Source organism: Pristiophorus japonicus, chromosome 18 (assembly GCF_044704955.1).
Source record: "Pristiophorus japonicus isolate sPriJap1 chromosome 18, sPriJap1.hap1, whole genome shotgun sequence".
Lineage (NCBI taxonomy): Eukaryota > Metazoa > Chordata > Chondrichthyes > Pristiophoridae > Pristiophorus > Pristiophorus japonicus.
Window position 1 is genome coordinate 35,096,146 of NC_091994.1, and position 13,845 is coordinate 35,109,990.

The 13,845-nt window shown below is 46.0% G+C and overlaps 1 protein-coding gene across 1 annotated transcript in view; it reads left to right on the forward strand.

Moving 5' to 3' along the window:
- The window catches only part of fbn2b (fibrillin 2b), a 563,973-nt gene that overhangs the window by 390,878 nt on the left and 159,250 nt on the right, over window positions 1-13,845 (forward strand). The window contains exons 50-56 of the mRNA XM_070859858.1: window positions 56-181; window positions 704-856; window positions 1,728-1,793; window positions 2,900-3,025; window positions 8,997-9,116; window positions 9,430-9,552; window positions 10,682-10,813. Of these exons, the coding sequence (XP_070715959.1) occupies window positions 56-181; window positions 704-856; window positions 1,728-1,793; window positions 2,900-3,025; window positions 8,997-9,116; window positions 9,430-9,552; window positions 10,682-10,813 (846 nt within the window). The remainder of the gene's footprint in view (window positions 1-55; window positions 182-703; window positions 857-1,727; window positions 1,794-2,899; window positions 3,026-8,996; window positions 9,117-9,429; window positions 9,553-10,681; window positions 10,814-13,845) is intronic.

Below are 13,845 nucleotides of genomic sequence, written 5' to 3' on the forward strand. Positions count from 1 at the left end.
ATAGGATGATTGTTCGGATGGGGCTGCTCCTGATTCTCTGCCTGATTGTTTACAGATATTAACGAGTGTGAGGAGGATCCTAACATCTGCCTGTTTGGTTTCTGCACCAATACACCCGGGAGCTTCCAGTGTAACTGTGCACTAGGATTCGTCCTCTCCGAGAATGGAAGGAGATGCTTTGGTAAGTGAGCCTGAGACCATGACCCCCGCACCACGAGCCTCCTTACCATCTTATTTTGCTCTCCACTTGCTCTCGGGGCGGTAACCCCAACTCCGCGAGCGGGGTGGGACTTCATGCCTGGAGCAGGAATTCCTGCCTCCCAGCTGTTACCGCCCCCAAACGCAATTTCCTCCCTAAGTTTCCAATAACCCAGACACACAAACTTTAGCAAACCACCACAGCATGTTTGTTGTCATTTTACTCCTGATTAGATAAATGAAAGTGTTAAACGATATAGTTCATTTCAATAATAACTGATCGACTTGAGGTGAAACGTTGTGATACACTCTCAGTATTACTCCGTTTCTTTTTACGGTGAAAAACACCATCAGATAAATCAGCACTGCATTAAGTTACCCTTGTAGAAGAGCCGAATTAAAGCAAAGGTCACTCCACCATTGACTGTGTATCACGTTCAGTGAAACCTGTGAATTGTTAAGATTTTATTGGACCTATATTACTTATGGGATTCTAAACTTTCAGATACCAGGCAGAGCTTCTGCTTCACCAGGTTTGATCACGGCAAGTGTTCTGTACCCAAGGCCTTCAACACGACCAAAGCCCGCTGTTGCTGCAGCAAGATGCCAGGGGAGGGCTGGGGTGACCCATGTGAACTTTGCCCTCAGGAAGAAGAAGGTAGGTTTCCATTTTGCTGCCCATTGGATTATGTTAGCCGTGTCTCTAAGGGTTTGATAAGTTAGTGCTTGGCCCTCCTGCATCATACCTGGATTATATTGGATCTCAACACGTAAAATACGAACCGGTAATTTCCTCGGGAATGCTCCTGCTTCGCTGCCATAGCGTCACGGACATGCGACGGAAACCCAGTTCACACACGGAATTGGTGTAACTCCTAGGAAATTTCAGGCCAGATTGGTTGAAATATCAGGAAGGCTCGGCATGACTTGCCATTCATGTCCTTTTTAAGAGCAATGTTACGGGATAACGAACGGAACCAACAAATAGAGAAAAGAGAGAGAGAACAAACATGAAGCTTGTATAGTCTGTACATCAGCGACTGAGAGACACGGGAGGGGAGGGCAAAGTTGCCCCGTGGCCCTCTGGGGGCACTAACCTTCCCTGCGCGGGGCCCCTGAATGCCCAGGATAGGAGTCCCGCCCCCGGTGTAAAGTTGCCCCTTTGTGACCCGGAAACAAGGCGGAGCGCTGACTCGGGCACCCCAACCGTGTCGGGGGCGATAGCTGATGCTGAGGTCCACGATACGCTATGTGCAACTATCAGTTTTAAATAAAGAGATACGGAAAGAGGGTAGTGGAGGGGCAGTATCCTGCAGCGTGGTCTGCAAATCCCTCGATCAAAGCTTACTGCTGGTAGATCCTGCTGGCCAAAGTGTGGCACGTGTGGGGCGAGCGGCTTCAGTCCCTGTGATTTACATTTCATGATATCCTATGTCGCATTCTGTGCCCTCACTCTCTCATTGTTGCTGCTGGTGGAAGGGCAGACACTGTTTGGTGCTGCGTTTAATCAGTTTGTCTTTCTTTTCCAGTTGCTTTCCAGGAGCTGTGTCCTTATGGCCACGGAGCTATCCCTGGCATCGGTGACACCCGCGAAGGTTGGCCTACCTTCAGTAACTTTGTGTAGTATTCACCAAATCTATGTACTTTATTTTGCTCTGTAAAAAGAATAATTGTTATTATACAGTGGTAAAGAGAATCAGAATGTGGATTTATTAAAACAAATACAATTCCTACTTTCACTAACACACCATAAAAACTGTCTCCTTCAGATCACATTAAATCGATAATCAGCCTTGAATCTTCCATTTGACTTGCCACTCTTCTCATTTTCATTTGCTAATTACTTTGTAAAGTATTTTCGGTCAATCTTTGATTCTCAAGCTCAGTAACTGGGCCCAGGTAACAGTTGCTCACTCTGAATGTCCTTTACGGTATCCCTCACATGTTCTGTAATATGTTTACATTTGAACAAGGATGAATGCATGTCATTTTTACTGACTTCCAAAGCTCAGCTATTGAAAAATATTGCTTTGAAAAAGGGAGCAGAGTATCTTAACAGGTGTGAATGAGTAATGAACTAAGCCAGGTCTGTAGCAATCATTGCAGGTAAAAACACCGGACACAAATCACTGTGTGTGTGTGCGTCTGTATCTGTGTATGCGTGTGCATGTGTGTGTACGTCTGTGAGTGTGTCTGTGTGTGTGTCTGTGTGTGAGGGAGAGAATAACATTGCAAACACAGCAGGAAGCTCTCATCTCATCTCTTGAGTCAGTGATTTTCTAGCCATTACTTTAAACGGCATAAATTGCTATTAGGAAAATTGGCACTGGTCATTTGGTTCCAGATTCACAGTAAGGAACCTGATGGGAGGTTTGGAAGATTTGGCTAGATGGGCAAGTACCTCCTGCTCCCCACATTACTGTGTTGTTGGGTTACAATGCACTTTGGATTGTGCTTGAGATTGTAAGTCTTCTGTAACCCCCTCCCCCATCACATGGTTAGAAATTGATCTTGTTCCAGTCCTCCAATCCCTATCTGCACAGTGAGACGAGTCACAACACTCCAGCTTCCACTGATCCTTACATTCATTTATTCCTGAAACTGGGAAATTTTTCAGTAGCCATACTAAGATAAATGTGGCATCGAACTGACGGGTTTAGCATGGAACTCCTGATATCTAATTTTTGTTTTCCTCTTTAAGATGTGAACGAGTGTGTAGAGAATCCCGGAATCTGTGTTAATGGACATTGTATAAACACTGATGGTTCTTTCCGATGTGAATGTCCGTTCGGTTATAGCCTGGATTTCACTGGAGTCAACTGCGTTGGTGAGTTGCTTGATGTGACGTGTCTCATTTGAACAAAAGCCATGTAAAGGAGCATGAAATGAGGATTAGGACTTGAAACACAAAGGTGGGGGGAGGGGGGGCAGAGATTGGAAGGAATGTTTTCGCACAAAAGGTTATTAGAATATGGAATCCATTACCACAGGGGCCTACTGAAGCCAAGCTAATCACAGCATTTATGTGAAAATTAGATAAGGAAAAATATTAAACGATACCAGAAAAAAGCAGCGAAACAGAATGATCTCTCCGATGTGGAGCTAACACTGGCGCAGGTATAATGTGCTTCTGCTGTGCTGAAATCGGCATGATGCTGTGATAAAAAATGTCAGAGATTCTCAGCCTCAGGACTCGCCTCAATACCTTGAACAACACTGAGATTGTCAACAGTGGCTGGGTACAAGAGGTGTTGTTGTTCTTCAGCTGATGGATGACCTTTTCAACCTCATGCAGGGCTGGGGTTGTGCTGAGGTTGTGGCAGGTAGCATGCTGCGGGATGGAGTCGAGGACACTTGCATCGAAGGCAGAGTCTCAGTTAAGGAGGTCTTCGAAGTGCTCCTTCCAGCGGGCACTAACTGCCTCTCTGTCCTTGATGAGTGCCTCTCCGTTTTTTGGCCCTCAGTGGGGTGGGACCTTGGGTGCTTGGGCCATAGGTGGTCTTGACTGTGCTAAAGAATCCTCACACGCGTGGTTGTCGGCTAGTTGTTGGATCTCCTGCGTTTTTTTCACCCATTATCTGTAGGCCTCAGGAGCAGATGGAATCCCTGCCGAAGCGATAAAGCATGGCGGAGAAGCACAATTGCCGTGAATCCATTACCTCATTTCTCTTATTTGGAAGGAGGAGAGCATGCCAGGGGATCTCAGAGACGCTGTAATCATGACCATCTTCAAGAAAGGTGACAAGTCCGACTGCGGTAATTACAGAGGAGTTTCCCTGCTGTCTGCCACAGGGAAAGTCATCACAAGAATCCTCCTCGATCGCCTTCTCCCTGTGGCTTAAGAGCTCCTCCCAGAGTCGCAATACGGATTGTGCCCACTAAAGGGAACAACGGACATGATCTTCACCGCGCATCAAATTCAAGATAAATGCAGCGAGCAGCACCAGCCTCTGTATATGGCATTCTTTGACCTCACAAAGGCCATCGACACTGTCAACCGAGAGGGATTATGGAGTGTTCTCCTGAAATTCGGCTGCCCTCAAAAGTTCATCACGATCCTCTGCCTGCTTCATGATGACATGCAAGCCGTGATCCTGACCAACGGATCCACCACAGACCCAATATACGTGTGGTCCAGGGTCAAGCAAGGCTGTGTCATCGCACCAACGCTCTTCTCGATCTTCCTTGCTGCAATACTCCATCTCACCCTCAGCAAGCTCCCCGCTGGAGTGGAGCTAATCTACAGAACAAACGGGAAACTGTTCAACCTCCGTTGCCCCCAGTCCAGATGCAAGGTCGTCCCATCCTCTGTCATTGCATTACAGTACGCCCTTGCATTTGCGCACACTCGGAGGTCGAACTCCAAACCATCGTCAACACCTTCACCGAAGTGTACTAGAGTATGGGCCTTAACTAAACATCTGTAAGACAACAGTTCTCTACCAAGCTGCCCCCCGCCACACAGTACTGCCCCCCCGATTCTCAAGATCCATGATGAGGCCTTGGACAACATAAATCATTTTCCATACCTCGAGAGCCTACTGTCAACAAGGGCAGACATCGATGACGAAGTCCAACACGGCCTTCAGTGCAGCCTTCAGTCACCTGAGGAAGAGAATGTTTGAAGACCAGGACCTCAAACCTGGCACCAAGCTCATGGTCTACAGACCAGTAGTGATACCCGCCCTCCTATATGCTTCAGAGACATAGACTATGTACAGCAGGCACCTCAAAGCACTGGAGAAGTGCCACCAACGCTGCCTCCGCAAGATCCTGCAAATCCATTGGCAGGATAGACGCACCAATGTCAGGCTCAGGCCAACATCTCCAGCATCGAAGCATTGACCACGCTCGATCAGCTCCGATGGACGGGCCACATTGTCTACATGTCCGATACTAGACTCCCAAAACAAGCGCTCTACTCAGAGCTCCAACACGGCAAGCGAGCCCCAAATGGGCAGAGAAAATGTTTCAAGGGCACCCTCAAAGCATGCTCGAAAAAGTGCAACATCCCCACCGACACCTGAGAATCCTTGGCCCAAGACCGCTCAAAATGGAGGAGAAGCATCTGAGAAGGTGCCAAATGCCTCGAGTCTCTTCACTGGGAGCACACGGAAGCCAAGCGCAAACAGCGGAAGGAGTACACGACAACCCAAGCACCCCACCCACCCATTCCTCCAACCACCGACTGCTCCACCTGTGACAGAGACTATAGCATCGGACTCATCAGTCACCTGAGAACTCATATTAGTGCGGAAGCAAGTCATCCTCGACTCCGAGGGACTGCCGAAGAAGAAAAAGACAAGAGATGTCAAAAATATCCCAGCCTTTCTGTTACATCTGGCCATCTGATGTTGAGTGTAATATCCATGAGATCCTGGGCCGGATGCTAAGTAACAGTGTAACATGGGAACGACTGTAATCTCTCCCAGACACAAGAATACTTGTCACATAGAGAATGCAGCCCAGAATATCTGCCTCTGTTGACTGTAAAAGAAAGCAAGCCTTGCGTTTCACGCCTTTCACGACCACCGGACGTCCCAAAGCGCTTTACAGCCAATTAAATACTTTTTGAAGTGTTGTAATGTAACAAACACGGCAGCCAATTTGCGCACAGCAAGCTCCCACTGTTACTTAGCAACCAGCCCAGGATCTCATGGATATTACACTCAACAACATCAGATGGCCAGGTGTAACAGAAAGGCTGGGGATATTTTTGACACCTCTTGTCTTCTTCTTCTTAGGCAGACCCTCGGAGTCGAGGATGACTTGCTTCCCCACTAATATGAGTTCTCAGGTGACTGATGAGTCCAATGTAATAATGATGAGATAAACTGTTTTAGAAGTTGAAAGTTGATGGAGGGATAAATATTGGCTCGGACACTGGGGATAACTCCCCTGCTCTTCTTCAAAATAGTGCTCTAGGATTTTTTACGTCCAAATAAGAGAGCAGACTCGGTTTAACATCGCATCTGAAAGACAGCACCTCCGACAGTGCAGCACTCCCTCAGTACTGCACTGGAGTGTCAGCTTAGATTTTTGTGCTCAAGTCTTTAGAGTGGGACTTGAACCCACAGCCTTCTGATTCAGAGGCAAGGGTGCTACCCACAGTAGAAAGCTGGGTGACAGTAAAAGCATCCTCACAGGGAAATTGAGGGGCAGAAAATAAAAGATTTATTTAACTTATTATTAACTTTAAACAGATGATTTTAGTTTGCTGATGGCTCAGTGGTAAGTGTGGGACTGCGCTGTACAGACCAGAATACCATGAGAACCATGCCTGCTCTGTGCCCACTTAGCTACCCTCATCAGGGTAAGAGCTGGGGTGCTTCAGTTGACCTCAATGCCCTGGGTTAGGGCAGGGAAGATCAGTTGGTTCCTGCTCGTGATCTTCATCCAGTGACTCCTACTGGAGTGTGTGAGTGCGGCCACGTGTGCACGGGGATGTTGAGGATTGGTGCCATGGAATTCATACCTCATTAAGACTCAGCACCCTTGGGAAAGTTTTCCTGCAGAACATTCCATGTGAAAGATCAGTATAACTGGACACCTTGAACATTGTATTATAAGGGGAAATAAGCACATAGAAACATAGAAAATAGGTGCAGGAGTAGGCCATTCGGCCCTTCGAGCCTGCACCGCCATTCAATGAGTTCATGGCTGAACATGCAACTTCAGTACCCCATTCCTGCTTTCTCGCCATACCCCCTGATCCCCCGAGTAGTAAGGACTACATCTAACTCCTTTTTGAATATATTTAGTGAATTGGCCTCAACAACTTTCTGTGGTAGAGAATTCCACAGGTTCACCACTCTCTGGGTGAAGAAGTTTCTCCTCATCTCGGTCCTAAATGGCTTACCCCTTATCCTTAGACTGTGACCCCTGGTTCTGGACTTCCCCAACATTGGGAACATTCTTCCTGCATCTAACCTGTCTAAACCCATCAGAATTTTAAACGTTTCTATGAGATCCCCTCTCATTCTTCTGAACTCCAGTGAATACAAGCCTAGTTGATCCAGTCTTTCTTGATATGTCAGTCCTGCCATCCCGGGAATCAGTCTGGTGAACCTTCGCTGCACTCCCTCAATAGCAAGAATGTCCTTCCTCAAGTTAGGAGACCAAAACTGTACATAATACTCCAGGTGTGGCCTCACCAAGGCCCTGTACAATTGTAGTAACACCTCCCTGCCTCTGTATTCAAATCCCCTCGCTATGAAGGCCAACATGCCATTTGCTTTCTTAACCGCCTGCTGCACCTGCATGCCAACCTTCAATGACTGATGTACCATGACACCCAGGTCTCGTTGCACCTCCCCTTTTCCTAATCTGTCACCATTCAGATAATAGTCTGTCTCTCTGTTTTTACCACCAAAGTGGATAACCTCACATTTATCCACATTATACTTCATCTGCCATGCATTTGCCCACTCACCTAACCTATCCAAGTCACTCTGCAGCCTCATAGCATCCTCCTCGCAGCTCACACTGCCACCCAACTTAGTGTCATCCGCAAATTTGGAGATACTACATTTAATCCCCTCGTCTAAATCATTAATGTACAATGTAAACAGCTGGGGCCCCAGCACAGAACCTTGCAGTACCCCACTAGTCACTGCCTGCCATTCTGAAAAGTACCCATTTACTCCTACTCTTTGCTTCCTGTCTGCCAACCAGTTCTCAATCCACATCAGCACACTACCCCCAATCCCATGTGCTTTAACTTTGCACATTAATCTCTTGTGTGGGACCTTGTCGAAAGCCTTCTGAAAGTCCAAATACACCACATCAACTGGTTCTCCCTTGTCCACTCTACTGGAAACATCCTCAAAAAATTCCAGAAGATTTGTCAAGCATGATTTCCCTTTCACAAATCCATGCTGACTTGGACCTATCATGTCACCTCTTTCCAAATGGGCTGCTATGACATCCTTAATAATTGATTCCATCATTTTACCCACTACCGATGTCAGGCTGACCGGTCTATAATTCCCTGTTTTCTCTCTCCCTCCTTCTTTAAAAAGTGGGGTTGCATTGGCTACCCTCCACTCCATAGGAACTGATCCAGAATCTATGGAATGTTGGAAAATGACTGTCAAAGCATCCGCTATTTCCAAGGCCACCTCCTTAAGTACTCTGGGATGCAGACCATCAGGCCCTAGGGATTTATCGGCCTTCAATCCCATCAATTTCTCCAAACACAATTTCCCGACTAATAAGGATTTCCCTCAGTTCCTCCTTCTTACTAGACCCTCTGACCCCTTTTATATCCGGAAGGTTGTTTGTGTCCTCCTAAGTGAATACCGAACCAAAGTACATCGCACATGTGGTCTTCCACCATTTTGGACAGCAACAGCTGGTAACATTGACTGTCTGACCTGTTAGTCGCTCCCTACTTCCTCACTCTGTTAGTATCTCCCTACTTCCTCACTCTGTTGGTATCTCCCTATTTCTTTACCATGTTGGTGGCTCCCTATTTCTTCATACTGTTCATAGCTTCCTATTTCCTCACTCTGCTGGTCTTTCCATAATACCCCACTCTGCTGGTCACTTTATTTCCTTGTCCCTGTTTCTTCACCCATCCTACAAGGATGTCAAACCACATTACAGCATCTCAGAGCCCTTTATTGATTTTTTGACGGGTCCCTTCTGCGATGCTGGCTATGCATTGTTGAAAGAAGCTTTGGGTCAGAAAGTGCGCATACACTAGATTACAGAGGGCCTTACCCATTGAACAAAATCAAAATCTATGAATTTATCAATACCCAGGACTGAGTGTGGTGTCTGTGTTTGTGGTCTAGATACTGACGAATGTACCATTGGTAATCCGTGCGGTAATGGAACTTGCAGCAACGTTATTGGAGGGTTTGAGTGCGCATGTGACGATGGATTTGAACCTGGTCCGATGATGACTTGTGAAGGTAGGTCAAACACTTTAATGACTTGATTGCACAACTGTTCTGAGGTGAGATTGATGTTTGATTTTGCAGCAGGTACTGACACTGTCGATTTTGTAGCGGGTACAGATCATGTTTGATTTTACAGTGGGTATTAGTAATGTTTTATTGTGGACTGAATCTGATAGAATTTGCACTCCTTACAATGCATGACCTATAATAAGAGCACCTGGATAACATAATATAATATAATATAAGCCAGCGCAAGAGCTGATGTAAGAAGCTTTGGGGAGATTGTCTGACTGTGTGATGTATAATATTTTGTTTGTGTTTTTAGATATCAATGAGTGTTCCCTCAATCCCCTGCTCTGCGCGTTCCGCTGCATCAACACCTATGGTTCCTACGAGTGCACCTGCCCTGGAGGATACACTCTGAGAGACGACCGCAAGATGTGCAAAGGTAAGTGAAGGCACGGCAGCAAAGGCACTGAGCCCCAGTATAGCATTGACCACATGTCAAATAACTGCTTTCTGTAACCCGTCTTTATAATTTGATCGGTTCTGCATTTAATAAAATAAAATATCTGCTATTTAATAGATTTTCCAGCACATCAATAAGTAAAACTGGCATTTGTTCATAGAGATTTATTGTAATAGACTGGAAAGACAAGATTTTCTTTGATTATTTTAATGCCAGCCAGTCAAAATGCCAGCTCAAGCATTCACCAGAAAAACGGGCAAAAACGTATTCAATCCAGCTGTGGAGTGACCAATTCCAGCTGTGGAGTGACCAGAATCCAGATGTGGAGTGATGATCCAGCTGTGAATTCAATCTAAATGGCGCAAAAAAAGAGCCAATCCACAATCTGACCCAACTCCGGGTAACAGCTCACACACCTAATCGAATGAAGTTACAGTTGGCAATTGGGGCTCTCTCAATATGGAGAGGCCAGACATCCAGGGATGGTGAATTTATATTTGTTAGCATGTTTCCGATGTGAAGGACACAGCCTGTAACTTCACACGGTGGAACGTGCGAGAAAGTCAGTTATTTTATTCATTCATTTCCAGCCCCGTGTTTCTCACCAGTTTAGTGATCGGGGCCCAGGGGCAGCACGGGCCAGCCCATACTGCGATATGTGTGCGCACTAGGTCTGTGCAGCAGAGCTGGTCTCCAGTTGTCTTGGTTAATCCTTGTCACTGGACCAAGACCTGTCAAGCCCGTGTGGCAACGGTCACCACACGTTAAAAAAATCCACGCACAGGCATCTTCCACCCTTCAGGATGCAGTTCGGGTCCTTCATTGAAACACCTGTGAACTCGTCCTTTGTTTGGCGTGGAAGCAAGTCATCCTCGTTTCGAGGGACCGCCTATGAGCCACTAACACTCAAAGCAAGATATGTCACTATATTTTCCACAACCCCTTTTGATAAAATACTGGATAGATACGACTGACACACTGCACAGTGCTTCAACCATAAGTGATTGTGAATTATAGTCAACGGGTGGGGCGCTCGTGCAGAAGCAGATATCGGATGGCTGTGAGGCGGGTTGATGCATTGCTGACTAGTGCTTATCCCTGATTGCAGATTTGGATGAGTGTTCGGAAGGATTCCATGACTGTGAGTCCCGAGGGATGATGTGCAAGAACCTGATTGGCACCTTCATGTGTATCTGCCCGCCTGGAATGATGCGAAGACCAGACGGAGAGGGCTGCATGGGTAAATCTTCCTGTCTGTCTGTCTCATTGTGTGCGCCTGTCTGTCTGCTGCCTGTCTCGTTGTGCGCCTGTCTGTCTGCTGTCTGTTCTCTGTCTATGGTCAGCGTACGTGGATTCAGCAAGTTTATGTTTACTCCTTGGGAGATGATATCCTGCATGTTCCTCCTCCTGCTGGTGGATGGTCGAGGTGGGATCTCCAGCGGCAGGAGTGAGCACAACGTGGAGAATGTGGCAGTGCAGCAGCAGGACACTCACCGCAGCAGCAGGAGGGAGCTGCCATTAAAGGGCTGCCGCGACAGCGTCGCAAAAACCTCGCCACATTTTCTACTGAAGGCCTCAGATTGGACTGCAATGTCCAGATTATTGTTTGGGGCTATTACGGAGAGAGAGGAGGCCACTGCTAGGCCCTCTCCCTCCAAGCAACGAAATAGGCTGACCACCACTACACCAGGATTACTGCCACCCCTCTCCTTCCACTTCCCAGGGTTGGGGGGTTGCCGGTGGCAGCAAGAAGGGAAATCAGGTGGCCTGTTTGGCCCCGCCTCCCCTTCGTCATTTACCTGGAATGGGCAGGGAAGGGGCGGCCGGCAGCCTACCAGCTGGGCCGGGATCTTAGCCATAGACCTCGTTGTCTAATTGGAGGCAAGTTAGTGCAAGCAAATCTGACCAATGGTTCTGTACAAGGCATGTGACCTGAGAAATATGAACCACTTCTAATTACCAAAACTCAACATGTATAGTCTGGTTTGTATATCTCTGATTTCATTGATGTTAAGCTTTGTCAAAAATGTTGATTGATTTTGAGTTAGTGCCTAATTGTGGAATGTTCTGACGTTCAGATAAACACGAAACCTGGGGTTAGTAATGAATAATCTTGTACTAAACAGGGTACCAATTGATTATCCCTTCAAAAATTTGATCTAATATCGGCTTGAGTGACCGAATGGAAATGTTCGACAGAGGACAAGGTGGCCAAGACTGGGAATTAAACATACAGGGGTATCTGACAATTTGGAAAGATAGACAAGAGGGGAAAGGAGGTGGGGTAGCTCTGTTAATAAAGGATGATATCAGACGATATTGGCTCTAATGAACAAAATGTTGAATCATTGTGGGTGGAGATTAGAGATAGTAAGGGGAAAAGTCACTGGTGGGCGTAGTTTATAGGCCCCCAAATAATAACTTCACGGTGGGGCGGACAATAATCAAGGGAATAATGGAGGCATGTGAAAAAGGAACAGCAGTAATCATGGGGGATTTTAACCTACATATCGATTGGTCAAATCAAATCGCACGGGGTAGCCTTGAGGAGGAATTCATAGAATGCATACAGGATTGTTTCTTAGAACAGTATGTTACAGAACCTACAAGGGAGCAAGCTATCTTAAATCTGGTCCTGTGTAATGAGACAGGAATAGTAAACGATCTCCTCGTAAAAGATCCTCTCGGAATGAGTGATCACAGTATGGTTGAATTTGTAATACAGATTGAGGGTGAGCAAGTAGTGTCTCAAACGAGTGTACTATGCTTAAACAAAGGGAACTACAGTGGGATGAGGGCAGAGTTGGCTAAAGTAGATTGGGAACACAGACTAAACGGTGGCACAATTGAGGAACAGTGGAGGACTTTTAAGGAGCTCTTTCATAGTGCTCAACAAAAATATATTCCAGTGAAAAAGAAGGGCGGTAAGAGAAGGGAAAACCAGCCATGGATAACCAAGCAAATAAAGGAGAGTATCATATTAAAAACCAATGCGTATAAGGTGGCCAAGGTTAGTGGGAAACTAGAAGATTGGGAAAATTTTAAACGACAGCAAAGAACGACTAAGAAAGCAATAAAGAAAGGAAAGATAGATTACGAAAGTACAAAACATAAAAACAGATAGTAAAAGCTTTTACTGATATATAAAACGGAAAAGAGTGACTAAAGTAAATGTTGGTCCCTGAGAAGATGAGAAGGGGGATTTAATAATGGGAAATGTGGAAATGGCTGAGACCTTAAACAATTATTTTGCTTCGGTCTTCACAGTGGAAGACACAAAAACCATGCCAAAAATTGCTGGTCACGGGAATGTGGGAAGGGAGGACCTTGAGACAATCACTATCACTAGCAGGGTAGTGCTGGACAGGCTAATGGATCTCAAGGTAGACAAGTCCCCTGGTCCTGATGAAATGCATCCCAGGGTATTAAAAGAGATGGCGGAAGTAATAGCAGATGCATTCGTTATAATCTACCAAAATTCTCTGGACTCTGGGGAGGTACCATCGGATTGGAAAGCAGCTAATGTAACGCCTCTGTTTAAAAAAGGGAGCAGACAAAAGGCAGGTAACTATAGGCCGGTTAGTTTAACATCTGTAGTGGGGAAAATGCTTGAAGCTATCATTGAGGAAGAAATAGCGGGACATCTAGATAGGAATAGTGCAATCAAGCAGACGCAACATGGATTCATGAAGGGAAAATCATGTTTAACTAATTTACTGGAATTCTTTGAGGATATAACGAGCATGGTGAATAGAGGTGTACCGATGGATGTGATGTATTTACATTTCCAAAAGGCATGCGATAAGGTGCCACACAAAAGGTTACTGCAGAAGATAAAGGTACGCGGAGTCAGAGGAAATGTATTAGCATGGATCAAGAATTGTCTGGCTAACAGAAAGCAGAGAGTCGGGATAAATGGGTCCTTTTCAGGTTGGAAATCGGTGGTTAGTGGTGTGCCACAGGGATCGGTGCTGGGACCACAACTGTTTACAATATACACAGATGACCTGGAAGAGGGGACAGAGTGTAGTATAACAAAATTTGCAGATGACACAAAGATTAGTGGGAAAGCGGGTTGTGTAGAGGACACAGAGAGGCTGCAAAGAGATTTAGATAGGTTAAGCGAATGGGCTAAGGTTTGGCAGATGCAATACAATGTCGGAAAATGTGAGGTCATCCACCTTGGAAAAAAAAACAGTAAAAGGAAATATTATTTGAATGGGGAGAAATTACAACATACTGCGGTGCAGAGGGACCTGGGGGTCCTTGTGC